At 36.7% G+C, this 15,591-nt stretch overlaps 1 protein-coding gene across 5 annotated transcripts in view; it reads left to right on the top strand.

The window, feature by feature from the left end:
* The first annotated feature begins 727 nt into the window (after positions 1-727).
* Positions 728-15,591, top strand: part of STXBP5 (syntaxin binding protein 5) — a 178,905-nt gene continuing 164,041 nt past the window's right edge. For all 5 annotated transcript variants that reach the window (XM_027603983.2, XM_027603979.2, XM_027603982.2 and 2 more), the window contains exons 1-2: positions 728-1,027; positions 2,327-2,424. In XM_027603983.2, coding sequence (XP_027459784.1) covers positions 875-1,027; positions 2,327-2,424 — 251 coding nt within the window. In that variant the 5' untranslated portion in view covers positions 728-874. The remainder of the gene's footprint in view (positions 1,028-2,326; positions 2,425-15,591) is intronic.

Genomic DNA, 15,591 nt, shown 5'->3' with positions numbered 1-15,591 from the left:
GAGGCGCATGCGCATGCTCAGCAGCTCAGCTCCGCGGAGGCCCAGCTGCCGCCACCGCCGCGGCCGGCGCTGTAACCGCGGCTACCGCTGCTGCTCGGAGCGGGCGTTGGTGTCGTGTGCCGAGGCGCCCTGTCAGGCGAGAGGGAGCGGCGGGGCGGGAGCCTGGGCGGCGGCGGCGGAGGCGGCGGCGGCAGCGCCCGAGGAAGGCAGCGGGGGCTCTGAAGGAGCGAGGGCGGGCTGGTCCAGCGGCAGAGGAGCGAGGCTGAGAGCGCGGGGACCCGCCCCGGGCGCCCTGCGTGCGATGCCTGGCGGGCAGCGGCGCTGAGCGGCGGGGAGGCCGAGCGGCGGCCGCGGACGGAGGGCCAGCGACCCCCGGGAGGAGGAGGAGGAGGCAGCGCAGGAGCGGGAGGAAGCGCCGAGGGACTGCGGGGCCGGGGCGGGCGAGGAGCGGCGGGGCCGCGGGCCATGGACGCGGCGGCGGCGGCGGCGGGGGCGAGCCGGGGCGGCGGCGCGGCGCAGAGTCAGCCCGCGGCCAGGTGAGGCTGGGCAGTGCGGGCTCCGGGCGCCGCCGCCACTGCTGTGCCGCCGGGCCGCGGAGCGAGGCAGCGGCGGCGGTGGCTGAAGCGGCGCCGGCCTCGGAAGAAGAGGGGTCGCCGCCCGGGGTTCTGGTGGCCCGCTGCTCTCTCGTCGTCGCAGTATTTCCTGTTTGGATTATCTTGTGCTTCTCCCCAGCTGCCTCCTTCCCCTCACACTCCCACCCTGTCCCACTCCCCCGTGTCCTCGGTGGAAGCTGCCCTCGGCCCGGGCTCGTTTCCCGCGCCGGGGTACGCCCCTTGCCTCGGCTCGCGGGCTGCGGGGGAGCCCCGCCGAGACCATGAGGAAATTCAACATCAGGAAGGTGCTGGACGGCCTGACCGCCGGCTCGTCCTCGGCCTCGCAGCAGCAGCAGCAACAGCAGCACCCGGCTGGGAACCGGGAGCCGGAGATCCAGGAAACGCTCCAGTCCGAGCACTTTCAGCTCTGCAAGGTGAAGGGAGTGCGCAGCTCCGCGAAAATTGGGGTCGTTTTAGGGGGCGGCTCGGGCTTTTCATGGGAGTGCGAGGGAATAAGACGCCACTAATAATTATATCTCGCTCGAATGAAGGGCTCGCTCCTCCTCAAGCAAACGTTTGCTTAGTGGGTTATTTTGGAGATTGACATCATCTTACTCCTTTTGGTTTTTTTTTTCCCCCCTTTCACATGCAGCAGTCATTTCAAGGTTGCTTCTAACGTATTTTACCGTATTCTTAATTAGTATTCTTTAATTAGTATTCTTAAAAACCTTAGAGCCTTTATATTCAAACATTTTAATGTAATTCACCAACTTCGAAGTTTCCTTTGGAAACAGTGTCTAATGAATATTGTTCACCAAAAAGCCAAACCTGTTCAACTGGATATTTGCTTATCACCTTTCCCTTAAAATGTGGTAAGAAGCTTAAAATACGAAATCACAGGGTCCTTTTTATCATTACGTTTGATTAAAAAGTTGGTACTGTGATTTTTGCCCATTAATGGCACCATTCCTATAGCGGTCTGTAATTCGGAAAGAATGATGCAGCGAATTAATTCACTGGCTGCTCAGTGAGAAATACAAACTTGTCTTGATATTGATACCTGCCATAAAATACCGTGTGTTCATCTGTCAGCTTCTTAAAAATGTCTAAATACATATTTTTGTCGTAATGCCCTAAACTTAAGGGTTTAATAGAAAATGCAAAAATATATGTTGTACTTATTTTCATCCTGTTACAGTTGCAAAATTTGGGGATAGATGTTTGATAATTGCCTACTGAATCCTTGACAAAACTAATTGTAGGACAGCTTTTTTTTTTTTTTTTTTTAGCAGTACTTGGCATTTAGCATCCAAATAAAGTAACAAAGTTATCACACTTGAAATAAAGCATGAATTGCATTTTTAGATTAATTTACAGAATTTTTACTACTGCAAACTTTAGTATTTTGGTCTCAGACATGATAGTATAGAATGTTAATAAGAAATTTTCTTCTATAGAATATCAGTATTATGGAAAGACAGATATTAAAGTGTAACATTGGGAGATATATATGTGTCTGTATACACACACACACTTTTGATTTCAGATTCTTTGTGAATAAGTTTTGTTAATGTAGATTTTGTAGGTTTTTTTTTTTTTAAGGCAGTAAGTGGGTGTGTATGTGTTCTGTATCACTTATAATTGGTTCTAGATTCTAATGCCTCTGTTGACTTTTCTGTTTTTAAATTCCGCTTGCTGCCTTGGTTGCTGTGATGTCATTTTACCATCCCTAGACTGTTCGCCATGGATTTCCCTATCAACCTTCAGCCTTGGCCTTTGATCCTGTGCAGAAGATCCTGGCAGTCGGAACTCAGACTGGTGCTTTAAGGCTGTATCCTTTCATTTAAGTTTTCTTTTTTTTTTTTTTTCCACTTTTACTGTATTTTCTCCATTCTTTCTGTGCTGCTGATTAGTTGCTTTTCCTGTTTTAATTCCAAAGAAATGGTGTGATCAGGTATATATATTGTGAAATCATGTGGTGTTGGCTTTTCTCTTGATTATGCGTCTATTCATGCTAAATGTTGCTGGGGTGTTTCTCATCTCTAGGTTTATGGTAGCTAAATATGTATCCACATACAGTTCTAAAGTTTTGCTGTAGTAACTACTGTCTTTGCAAGGAGCTAGAAGTCCTAAGGGGTAATCTGTCAGCTTATGTATATACTAGGGGTATTTTGAATGGAATGTGGTTTGGAATGAGGTGTAAAAGCAATTGGCATAGGATACACATTCATTGCTTTTTAAAAATATTGTGCATTGGTAGATATTGAATTTATGACCTATCATTCTAATGAATTAGAGGTTGAATTTGATTTGGTTGTTTCTGACTTGCCCACTGACAAAAAACATTAGAAGACAGATCCTGTAAATTAATTTTATATAAATAGTTATGAAGGGTTAATAGTTCTAGAAGTTTTAGAACGATTTTGTTAGTATAATGCAGATGGATAAGTATATTCTCTTGATGTTTTCTCTTTTGTAGCCTACATTTGTTATGTATATGTAAAAACTCTTAAGTTAGCTGTTCTCTGAAGCATTAGTATAAGGAGAATTATTTTTCCTGACTGTGCATGAACTATAATAGTTTTGTCATAGCATAACATAGTTTTTCCAAATACCTGTTCATTTTTCAAGATCAGTTTTTTAGTTTGAACAGTGGAGACTACTTCTCACTTTCATACTATTGAGCTTGAAATAAAATTGTTTGCTTTTATCATGAAATTTAACCATACTTAACTAAAATACTTTATTTTTATTTATTTTTAAACTTAAACATAAGACTTTTAAAAGCAAATGCTTTGTTCATCTTTAGGATATCTGCTTCTACATATTAAAGTAATGTGTTTGTAAATAAAAAAAATCACTAGATGATCACAATAGAATTACTATTGTCAAAAAAATAAAGAGAAGGAAGGAACTTTATCCCTCACATTTTAGATTTATCTGGCTCCTGAGAAGAGGGGAGGGGAAACCTGCATTTTAGTTAAACACGTACCTTGATTTTCCTTATAATCTTTTAAAATCTTTATTTCAAAAAGTGCTGTATATGGTATCAGGATATGCCTCAAGTTTCACTTACGATTAGTGTGTTATCTTTCAAAATACTTATAAAACTTTTCAGATGGGCCGTTGATATGTATTGAGTGAAGTCTACATTCAGTGTAAACACCAGTAGTGCACACATTCCTTTTAAAATGGTAAAATCTGACCAGGCTAGTTCTGAATCTGTGAATTTCTAAGAGTATGTCTAAAGGGCTCTTGCCCAAATATCTACATATTTGAGACTAGAAGATTTTTGGCTGCAGGTGTTCAGTTGTTTTTATTCCTAAACCCAGTGATCATTACCTTCTAGTTTAGGGTTCCTATTTTAGTCTCATGAAGATGGGACAAAAGTTTAATTTTGTCAGTGTGGGTACTAGGTATTCAACAAAACTCTATGTAGTGACAAGAATAGTGCATTGTTGGATCTAGATGGACTGTTTGGAACTAAAAGCAGATTTTTTTTGTTGTTCTGAACAAAAAAAAATATCACTGGATTAAAAGAAAAGAAAAAAAAGTTCAATTATTTTTAGATTTTGCTTTTCTTTTAAATGGGTTCAACTTTTACTGTTGTCTCAGTGTACTCTCAATTTTCCAATGGCGTATAACTTTTTTCTTTTAACAGCAAGTCTGCCCTTTGTATTTTTAATACGAGTGAGTACCACCAGTAAGTACAATTTTATAAAACCAAATATTTTTCTTAGACCAGACTGTTATCCTTAATGCATTTGAGTAATTAGCAAGTTGACACAAAGGAGTTAAAATATAGGCCTGATTCTAATTGCCAAATAAAAGTAAGGATCGGGTGTCCAAAATTCTCACTTGTACATACCTTACTTATGTGTAGCTTATATGTTTTAATAGCTAAACACTAAATGACAGTGAACCTGTAATTATAGTTTACAGTTATGCTCTATTTTTTTTTTTTAATTTTAGAATCTCTCTTACTGTATTTAGAATGAAGTCAGGAAAACTGTTTACCAAACATGTTTCTGCTTTTTAATGAGATTTGTGTGAACATTCCAGAGTGATAAATTGGTTTGCCTACCAGTAATACCAGCTAGTCATTTCTTCTGTTAGGTTTAGGTATCAGATAAGCTAATGAGCTTTACTTATTGCAGCTTTGATTTCTAGAAAATGACTAAGACCTTTGTATTTTTATTTAATTTCCACGTATGTAATTTAAGATCTATGTTTTTCTGTTTTGTTATTTTCAAAGCTAAGTTAAAATTAATAATTTCTAACTTCAAAGCTCTATATTGGCTTAACATGCAGACTTATTACAGGTCTATTCTGTTGCTCTTGCTCTTTTATATTTTTTGCTATTTCAGTTGGTTTCTTTCAGTCCTTTTCTTTATTTTTCTTTATTTTCTTCTCATATTAGGCTCTTATAGCCTAAAAAAGTGTCTTTGGAGCAGAAATATACTTGTAGATAAGGTGTTTTCTTTCCTTTGATCGTGGAGCAGAAAGATGTTTTCAGAAGTAGGATTGGGCTGTTAGAATTTGCATTACATGTCTAATCCGACTAATAGAATGTCTTCCTGAATGTTAGACTATATTAAATTTACTTTGAGGTATTAAAAAAACTAGATGAGAAAGTTACATCTGATAGCTAATGTTTGCAGACAAGAATTAGTGAAAATCTGATTTTTTAAATAATCTTCTAACCAGTAATGAGGCAAGATAAATTTAATGTTTCCTGCATTAATGTATAGCAAGTGAATGATACTATAAAAATGCTTTATGTTCAATCTTCTTGGCTTCTGGAAAGAATGTGAGGTTGGAATGTATTTATTGATGGGAAGCAGGAAAACAATTTTATATAGTAAGTCATATAGCAGTGATGTGATTTAATTATCTTAATTCTCTTCTTTTTGTCATGTAGAAATAGGTGTAATTTGATTCTTATGATTAATCCAGGGTTGAAAATTATTGGGATAAAATATCTAATTATCTGTTTTCATATCAATATCTAGAAAGGGAAAAAAAGTTTTTAGCTGAAGAATGAAGGCATTTCTAGTAATGTTTTTGTTGTCCTTATCTAGACTTCTGGTTTATTAGTATAATTTTGAATTACTGTAACCATGGACTACACTGATCTTTGTAATGTATTTTTGTCTAGATACAATGAAGTCATTTTGTGTGTGACTATTTCAAGGACTAAGCAGAAAAATGAAACTTCAAATTTATTGAATTAAAAAAAAAATTGAGTGTTATAATTATCAACATTATTTAAAAACCTCATTTATTGTCTTAACTTGTGAAAGATAGAGTAAATTAGGCAGTCTCTGAGAAGGCTTGGATTGCCTATTTTTATTTATTTTAAGGCATGGATTGTCTTTTAAACTGCAGTGTAATGTTGCTGAATGCAGGCTCACAAGTTGATTTTTGTATGTAGGAGTTCATTTAACCAACACTTATTAAGTGCTAACATTAGATTATAAACTGTGGCCTGAATTCTAGTTCTTTTCTTGCTACTAAGGAATTAGGTGTCTTTCAGTGTTTTTTTTTTTCTTTCAAAATGAAGATGCTATATTAGATGATTTCTTCAAGAAATAATTCTGTAATTTCAAGTGGCTATATATTGTTCTAGGTGAGTATTCAAAAGAAATGGTGAATGTGATTCTTCAGAAAGTTTCCATTCCTAACTAAAGGACTAAACTTAGTGAAACAATTGAATTTAGAGTATTATTTAGGACTCTACTGACATTCTTAAATGTCACATTGCAAGTAAAGTCATTTCATTTGATGACACATTAGTAGATAGAGATCACATAGAGTAACAGAGAAGAGGGACTGGGAAAATTATTCTAGGCAAGCAGCATGGGCAACAGTAGAGAAGCGAATTAGGATAGTTCAGAGGAGTACTAAAGAGAGAGTTTGGAGTAGTGATCCTAACTGTGTTGGAGACAGAAATAGGAGCCAGTTGGTGGAGAACTTTGAATGTTAACCTGAGTTATCTGAGTGTTATTTGGTGAGGAATCATTGTAATTATCTATTTATTCTTGATCAGTGTCTCTCAATAGTGGTAGCATTTTGGACTAGATAATTCTGTGGGTTTGTTCAGCACATTGCAGCACATTTAATATCCCTGGCTTCTCCCTGATAAATGCCAGGATTGCCCCTGCTGTCAATATGGCAGCTTAGCCTCACACAGTTCCAGGTGTTCCTGGACTTAGCCCAAGTTGTTCACCAATTAAATAGGCTAATAATCCTACTGAGGTCATGAGGTTAGCATCAGGATTAAATGCAATAATGCATATGTCTAGCTTTTAAGGCCATGCAGAGACTGTTTTGGTGAATATTCAATATATGATATTATGAAAGTTTTCCTGTAGTTTTAATATTCAGGTCCTTCATTACTTTATTTCAGCAAATACTTGTTGGGAGGCCACGAGGTACCAGGCACTATTTAAGAAGGCCTTAATTTCATTTATTTTTGTAGGTAATGCAGTCTTTTAGAAAAATCTTGAAAAAGTATTTTTCTTTTTTCTTTAAGAGTCATTGAAATGGCTCTGTTCTCAATCACAAGGTTGCAAAATTGCTATTGAGATGTAATAGGATAATATATGTGAAAGTTTTTTGCGCATAGTAGGCAATAAATGTTTAGTGATTTTTGCACTTGTAAGATAGCATTAGAATGTTTGACTTGCTGCTCATTGTATTTTGTAAAACAATTACAGTATTGGAAAAATTTAGAAATCTGATTTTTATTCAGATTTGAATAAAAGTGAAACAGTTAAAGGTGAAATTTAGCTAGAATTAAGCCAGATTTTTATCTCCTCTTCTCCCCTCCCATCCTTTTTGTCCATGGAAGAATTCTAGTCATTTGGAATTCTAGCTCCAGAGGAGAAACAGGACTTTGAAATACTTTTACTTCTCAACTCTTAGCTCTTTATTAAAGAGGACTTTGTATAAAAGGAAGAATGAGTACTGTGTCAGCAGTAGGTTGTGATTCTCAGCATGAACTACTGCAGCAGGAGGAATAGGCACTTTTACTTTAGAAACAACCAGAAACGATTCCTGCCTGGAAGCAATTACTTTGCAGTGAATTTCTTTTTGAGGGAAACAAGGTATGATAGAATCTGAATGGGATTGAAAATTTGTAGGGAATCAAGTCTGCTTAGTAAGCCTTTCTGCCTTAAGTAGATGGGTTTTTATTTGTTTGGTATTGTTTTCCATTTGCTTTTAAGTATCATTTACTTTTAAAATCATAACCTGACTTTGCCATCCTGAAGGGAAAAGGTAAAGGAATTTTTGAGGGATGACTTTATCTTTAGAAGATTTGTGTTCTAGTCTTCAGACTAATTTTGGTTAAGCCAGCTAAAATTTAGTCTGGGCTTCAGTCTCCTTTCCTGTAAAATGGGGAAATTGGGATGTGTGATATCTGGAGTCTTTCCAGCTCTGGGATCTTAGAATTTATTTTTCTGTGGAGGATTTGGGAATGCTCTGAACCATTTCTGTGTAGAGCCCTCTTCTGATTGTTTGTTCTGAGTACCTGTTAAAGAGGATAAAGTATTGGACTCCATCCCATTGTGGGGCCCTTACTTTGTATCCATTGACTGCATTCAAAATCCAAGTCAGAAGGTGCACAAATGTAAACCTTTGTTTACAAAAGGAGCAGGAAAGAACATATGAAAAACATGCACTTTTTTTCATTGTTGAAACACAACTCACGTTGAATACTTAAGATACTAGGTTATTGCATTTTTATTGTATAACAGATAAGGTCTCGTTATGACATAAGAAACGTGGGTATTTTAAAAATACTGTTAACCAAGCTTGCTTACTTTCCTGTCTTAGGTGTAAATAGTAAGGATATAAAATTAAAATGGAATTACATAAAATTAATACTGGGTTGTGTTAACCTTAACAGTAAAACTGTCAGTTTTTTTTTTACCAGTAACAGATGGGTTTATTAGAAAATAAAAGGAGAATTGCAACCTGGAACAAACCAGCTGCTGAAAAATTGTAGGCAAGTGCAGGGAACAAAGGACAGGAACCCTTTTTTAGGAGAAAAGGGGTAAGTTGGGAAGGCAGTTAGGAAGTACCAGTCCATTGGAGTAAACGGGGAGTTCAAAGTGTGGTGGCTTCTCATTGGTGGAGCTGTTGCCTGGGGGGCGGGGCGATGAGGAAAGTGTCTCCTCCTCTGGCTGGAGTAAGAGAGTAATATCCACTGCATGGTCAAGTCCATCTCTTCCTGTTAGCTCTGCAACTAACCACAAGTGGTAGGGCATGAGAACTCCCCTGCCAAAACCTCCCGACTCCTATTTTAGGGAGGTTTCCCATTACTTATTTTCACAGTTCCTAATCACATGATTTTATTTTTATATAAGAGATTTAATAGACTGTTGAATTGCTGGTATGTAATTTGAGTGCTAAATTTGGTATTGTTTAGTAACTTGGAGTAGTAGTAACTAGTAACATGTGTAAATAATTGGACCGTAGGGGTGAGTATCACTAAATAAAAGGTAAGCTTTGGTTGTTTTTGTTTGGCTTTAATTTCATGCATTGGAAGTGACACATTATAAAGAAAATTAATAATATCAATATTGTTTGTTTTGTAATGTTTAAATGAGAATTTCCTGCAGTGATATGGCATATTGTCATCATCAGAAGGTGTACAGTATCTTGGGATTACAGATAATGAAATGTTTTTGGTTTGACCTAAGCAGATCTGTTGAGAATTGAACAGTGATACATGGAAAAGGGCATTTTACTATGTACCACTTTTTATGTTTGAATGCCTTTTATTAATATAGATTTTAATCATAATAAAGTACTACAAAACTTCGTGGGAAGTAAAACAAGGTGATTATGGCCTTGATTTGTATGAAATAAGCCAAGATTTCATGAAGGACTACCAAAAGGTACTTGATACATCTCTCTTACCTTAGTCACATATGACCTAAATCATTCTAAGCAGTACCTTCTGATTTAATTACTCAGACTTCTTCCTATAAAGATGGTTATGTTTGTAATATAATTCTTACACTTTAATTTGAACCTATTTCTAATTTTTATTTGCAACAATAAAGATAAACAACTTATCTTCCATATATTAATGTTATAACTTTTAACATTTTTGAAGAATTTAAATACTTAGTAGTTACCCACTTTTGGATTTAGTAATCCCAGTTGCTTTAAGCTCTTACTCTCCTGTTTCATTTTAAAGAAATTTTGGACACTAGTTTTGTTTACTGCATAACTTTTTTCTTTCTTGGCTGTAGAAGGTAAGTAGGGGAAAGAACTGTTGACACAGTTTACTTCTTACTACTTACTGTTCCACAAAGGGCCATGTGTTTAGCGATTCCTTCAATCTAGAATATTTTTGTCCCTGTTAAAATAATTCTTCTCTTTATAGCTTAATGCCTTTGTCTTTGTGATTATATATTTGATTTAATTCCATCCCCAGTTCCACCCATGTAGCCATCTTTTTCTTAATTCAGCATTTAAAATCTAAATTTCCACATTACCCTTCTTTATGAGTAATATGTAGACATTTTTAAATAGCTAAATTTAGACCTTTTTGAAATTATAGCTATAATATTGAGTGGTATTTTCTTTTAATACAAACTGTCAGAAACATTACCACATATGAGAAGATGCAGTGGAGTTTAAAGAAATGCAAAACAGAATTAACCAGTATCCTTTGTTTTATCAAGAGTCCAGAAACGGGACAGTAGTTGGTATACAATTCTAAAATCACAACAGAAGGAACACAGTTTTTTGTTTTTTTTTAAGATTTATCTATTCTAGAGCGGGGAGGAGGGGCAGAGGGAGAGAGAATCCTGAAGCAGACTCCCCGCTGAGCATGGAGCCCCACAGGAGGCTTGATCTCAGGACCCCTGAGATCACCACCAGAGATCAGCTGCTCAACAGACTGAGCCACCCGGCGCCCCAGGAACACAGATTCTTAAATGATCAACTTAATAGGTTCTCTACTAAATATGATATAGAAGATGGGGATGTGTGTGTGCTCTAAATCTTAATGAAGATCTAGATTCTTAGTTCAGGAGTCAGCAAACTTCTGTAAAGGGCTAGATTGTCATTATATTAGCTTTTTAGTTTCTGACACAACTACTCAACTCTGCCCGTGTGGCACAAAAGTATCCATAGACAATATGTGAAGAAAGGAGTCTAGATGTGTTTTAATAAAACCTTATTTATAAAAATAGTCAGTGGACTGGATTTGGCCCACAAGCTAACATTTGCCAATCCCTGTTTTAAATCATCAGCTGCCTTGCTTTTAAATGGCGAGGAATGCTCAGGAAGGAACTACTACAGGCATTTCTATAGTTAATGCAAGTATAATTTGTGACACTTATCAGTTTAAATTTAACCTTTTAGTCATAAGTAGAAAATGGTTTAAGAAAAAATTTAGTAATTCTTAATGATATATAGTACTTCTGTATGCCTATGAAAGAGGCTTTTTTTGGGTGGGGATTAATATAATGAAGATACTTAATTAGGTATCTTTGGGGGCAGTTCAGTAATCAGTTCTATTAATGAAGTATTCAGCTTGCTTGAGACCTTTACTACCTAATTTTACTTAAAACTGTTTGCATTTGTAGCTTTTAATATTTTCATTAATATTATGTAGAAACATAGATACATTTAGATGGGTACTTTTATTTTTTTAAATATTTTATTTGTTTGAGAGAGAGAGAGCGCACAAGCCGGAGGGGAAGGGCAGAGGGAGAGGGAGAAGCAGGCTTCCTGCCAACCCAGGAGCCCAATGTGGGGCTCTCGATCTCAGGACCCTGGGATCATGACCTGAGCCCAAGGCAGACGCTTAACTGAGCCATGTAGACGCACATAGAGAACTTTTAAAGATAAAAGTGAATGTAAGCATTTTACTAAAATATTGCAATTTTGTAGTAGTCTGCAAATTTTGATTAAAAACAGTTTTCATTTGTGGAAGGAACCAACCTGAAAAATTATGTATTGAAAAGAAAACTCATAAAGGTCCTAGAAGCAAATTCAGGTGCATGGTTACCTTCTTTAGAGTTGGATATATTGCATGTCCCTTGGGAAAAATGTTTGATACTTTAATTGGAAACTGAAATTAGATCTGCTTTTTGAAAACGTTTTAGTTGCTCACTGCATCATTTTCAAGTAGCAATAAGTATAGATATTTTATTCAGTAAATAAGGCTAATTTCTACATGATTCCATTTCTCTAACTGGTGTTAATCCTTTTGGAAGTTGTTACATAAGACGAATAAATGAAGGCATGCTGAACATATTTCTTTACTGGTGCTGTGATTTAAAAATGAATGTTGAGGGGCTGCTGGCTGGCTCAGTCCGTAGAGCATATGACTCTTGATCTCAGAGTTGTGAGTTCAAGCCCCACATTGGGTGTGGAGCCTACTTTAAAGAGATAAATAATAATAAAAATGAATGCTGTTCTGGAGTAACTTCGATTCCCTTAAAATGGAAAATATAAAGGGTTTTAACTAAAAATAGCTAATATTTTTGGTTTTATAATTCTTCATTTGAAAATTAAGATTTGCTTAGCACATGTTATTTGTAAAATATATAGTCTTAGAAATTATATGGTAGTTACTGTTTAAATAATGAGTATTTTTAAATTTTAAAATAGGGATTTTTATATATCCCTAGTTTAAGTTTTGTTTCCCTTTCAGTAAGTGCTATCTAGAATTTTTGAAGTTTTCTTGGTGAGATTGTCTATTGAAAAGTGATTAATCCTACCCTTTCTTGAAAGTACATAATCTTTTCTTGTAATAGCAGTACCTCTGCTTTTTCACAGCAGTACTCCGCCAGAGGTGACGATAAATCTAGTGGCATCAGCTATTGCAGTACTTCCTGCTAAATTGCTTTCCCTTTGTGTATTTTTTTTTCTTTTTGTCTTTTGAAAAGGAGAAGTGTTGGAGCAGACTTTTCCATCTATTCAGTTTCTGTACTGTATTTTTCATAATGGGTTATATTTTTCTTTTAAAATTCACTTTGCCATACTTGAGAAAAGAACTTAGCCATTAAGCATCTGAGAATGGATGCTGGGATAAAACATTGTTTTTACCTGATATGTCAGAATGTACATTCTTTCTTGTTTCTCTAACCCAGACTACTCTTTATGCCTGTATTTCTTGTAGACTGAGCAAATGGTTCATTTCAAAATATATTTATATATCAAAAGCTATTCTAAATAATTGCCTGTGATAATAAATATAACTCATTTTGACCCCTTTAGAGACAGTCCTAACTCCAAAACAGGGAATAATAAGAATTGAATATTTTTCAGCAACTCTAATTTGTTTACCAATGATAAAAAATTCTTACTCAAAATAATAGTGGAAGAGGTAACTAGAGGCCTATTTTAACCCAGTGAATACTATAAGTCTAGATGCTGCAGTTACTTTTTTGTTTTGATATTCCTTTCATTCACATGAAAATAAAGCAGCTGACATAATTTTTCACATACCATTGGAAATTTATTGTAAAAAGTTATGTTGCATTAGGAAGTTTTAAATGTTGATCTATGCATTTTTCAGTTATTTTTAGCATTTTATTAAATTTTTACTGCAGAAATAGTACACATTGTAGTTTTGCTTAAATAGCAGACTAGCAGAATGTTAAAATTGTGAGTCAGCAGTATAATTTATGTCCATCCTTATAATCATGAGGATGTGGCTAACTTCATTTATTAATATAGTAATTTTTAAAATAGACTATTTTTTGAGCAGTGTTTGGGCTCAGCAGAAGGTACAGAGATTTCCAACATTTCTCTGTCTGCACTCAGCCTAACCCCTCCATTATCAACGTCCCCCATCGGAGTGGGACATTTGTTATAATTGATGAACCTGCACAGACACATTTTCATCCAAAGTCCATAGATTAGGGTTCACTCTTGCTGTTAAATGTACTACGGGTTTTGGCAAATATATGACATGTATCCACCATTACAGTATCATATAATATAGTTTCATTGCCTAAAAATCCTCTGTGCTCCACCTATTCATCTCTTCCTGTCCCCCAGCCCCCAACTCCTGGTAACCAATGATCTTTTTATTGTCTCCAGAATTTCACCTTTTCCAGAATGTCTCTGTAGTTGGAATCATATAGTTCGTAGCCCTTTCACATTCACTTCTTTCACTTACTAACTTTAACTCTCTGTCTTTTCATGGTTGATAGTACATTTCTTTTCAGTGCTGAATAACGTTCCATTGCCTGGATGTACTACAGTTTAGTTATCCATTCACCTACTGAAGGGCAAATTGGTTCCTTCCAAGTTTTGGCAATTATGAGTGAAGCAGCTATAAATAACCCTGTGCGGGTTTTTGTGTGGATATAAGCTTTCAGCTCCTTTAGGTAAATACCAACAAGTGCGATTACTAGATTGTATGTATGATAAGAGTATGTTTAGTTTTATAAGAAACTACCAAACTGTCATCCAAAGTAGCTGTACCATTTTGCATTCTCACCAGCAGTGAACAGGAGTTCTGTTGATCTACATTTTTATCAGCATTTGATGTTGTCAGTTCTGAATTTTGGCTATTTTAGTAAGTTTGTAGCAGTAACTCCTTGTTTTAGTTTGCATTTCTCTGGTGACATATGATAGAGAGCATCTTTTCATATACTTGTTTGCTATCTGTATGTGTTTGATGAGGTGTCTATTAACGCTTTTGGCCCATTTTTTTAATTGGGTTGTTCATTTTCTTGTTGAGTTTTAAGAGTTCCTTGTATATTTTGGATATCAGTCTTCTATCAGGTGTGTTTTATAAATATTTTCTCCAAGTCTATGGCCTGTGTTGTCATTCTCTTGATCTTGTGTTTTACAGAGCACAAGGCTTTAATTTTGAGGAACTCCAGTTTATCATTTTTTTTTTTCATGGATGGTGCTTTTGGTGTTGTACCTAAAAAGTCATTGTCATACCCAGGGTCATCTAAATTTTCTTCTATGTTATCTTCTAGGAGTTTTATAGTTTTGCATTTCACATTTAGGTCTGTGATGCATTTTGAGTTAATTTTTTGTGAACAGTGCAAGGTTTGTATCTAGATTGATTTTTGGTGGTAAGATGTGAGGGGAGGAGAAGCATTCTGTTGTCCTGTGATTAGGTCTAAGTCTTTTAGTGAGCCTGCGCTTCTGAACTGTGAACTTCACAAGTTCTTAGTCACCCCTCTCCCCCCTCCCCTAGGTGAGTTAGGATGGCTAGAGTGGGTTGGAGTTGGGTATTTCCCTTCCGCCACGTCAGTTCTGCTCTGATAAACCCCCAGCTGTATAGGCTCCTGTTAGTTGCTCCTGAGGGAAGATTTTGTTAAGAACAGAATGCTCTGGTATATTTAAAAATCGTTGCTTTTCCCCACCCATTGCTGGAAGCAGGTGGGAATTTTTCTCAGATATTTGCTTTGGGAGCCTGGTGGAGCTCTTGGAGGTAAAATTCACTAAAGTGTAAGGATTCCCCGCTTTTCCTTCATGACTGGGTCCCCCTGGAGTCGTCAACCTCTGAAGTGTTGCAGGTAGGTGTTGTCACATGGGTCAGCTGGAGGAGGCAGGTGAGGCATTTCCAGATGAGAAAGCTGCAGCACACATAGGTGGTCTTATTTATCACAGATCATTTGAAATATTTCCATTTTTTTGAGTAGGATAAATGTATAATGTACTGCTTTTATTTATTGACTCACTTATTTCTCATAATGTGGAATAACAAATGAAATCTCTCAGCTGCTTAATGATTGTTGTTTATGTTCACACTAAATGATGGAGTTGGTCTGATGCTAAAGCTCCTCCTTTTCATTTTTAGAATGCTTTCATCAATATTCTTTGACCACATTATGGTGGTGTTTAGATTTTAACTTTATTATTGAAAATAATCACATTATGGTTAAGTTTCTTCAAGACTGAAGCCATTAACAATGAAAATCGTCCACTGAGCTTTTATTCCGAGTATTAAGCCATTTGAGAGTAGCCGCACCTTGAAGGCTTACTAGAGATGTGAATT

Source organism: Zalophus californianus, chromosome 7 (genome assembly GCF_009762305.2).
Source record: "Zalophus californianus isolate mZalCal1 chromosome 7, mZalCal1.pri.v2, whole genome shotgun sequence".
Taxonomy (NCBI): Eukaryota; Metazoa; Chordata; class Mammalia; order Carnivora; family Otariidae; genus Zalophus; species Zalophus californianus.
This window is presented reverse-complemented; position numbering and strand designations above follow the sequence as displayed.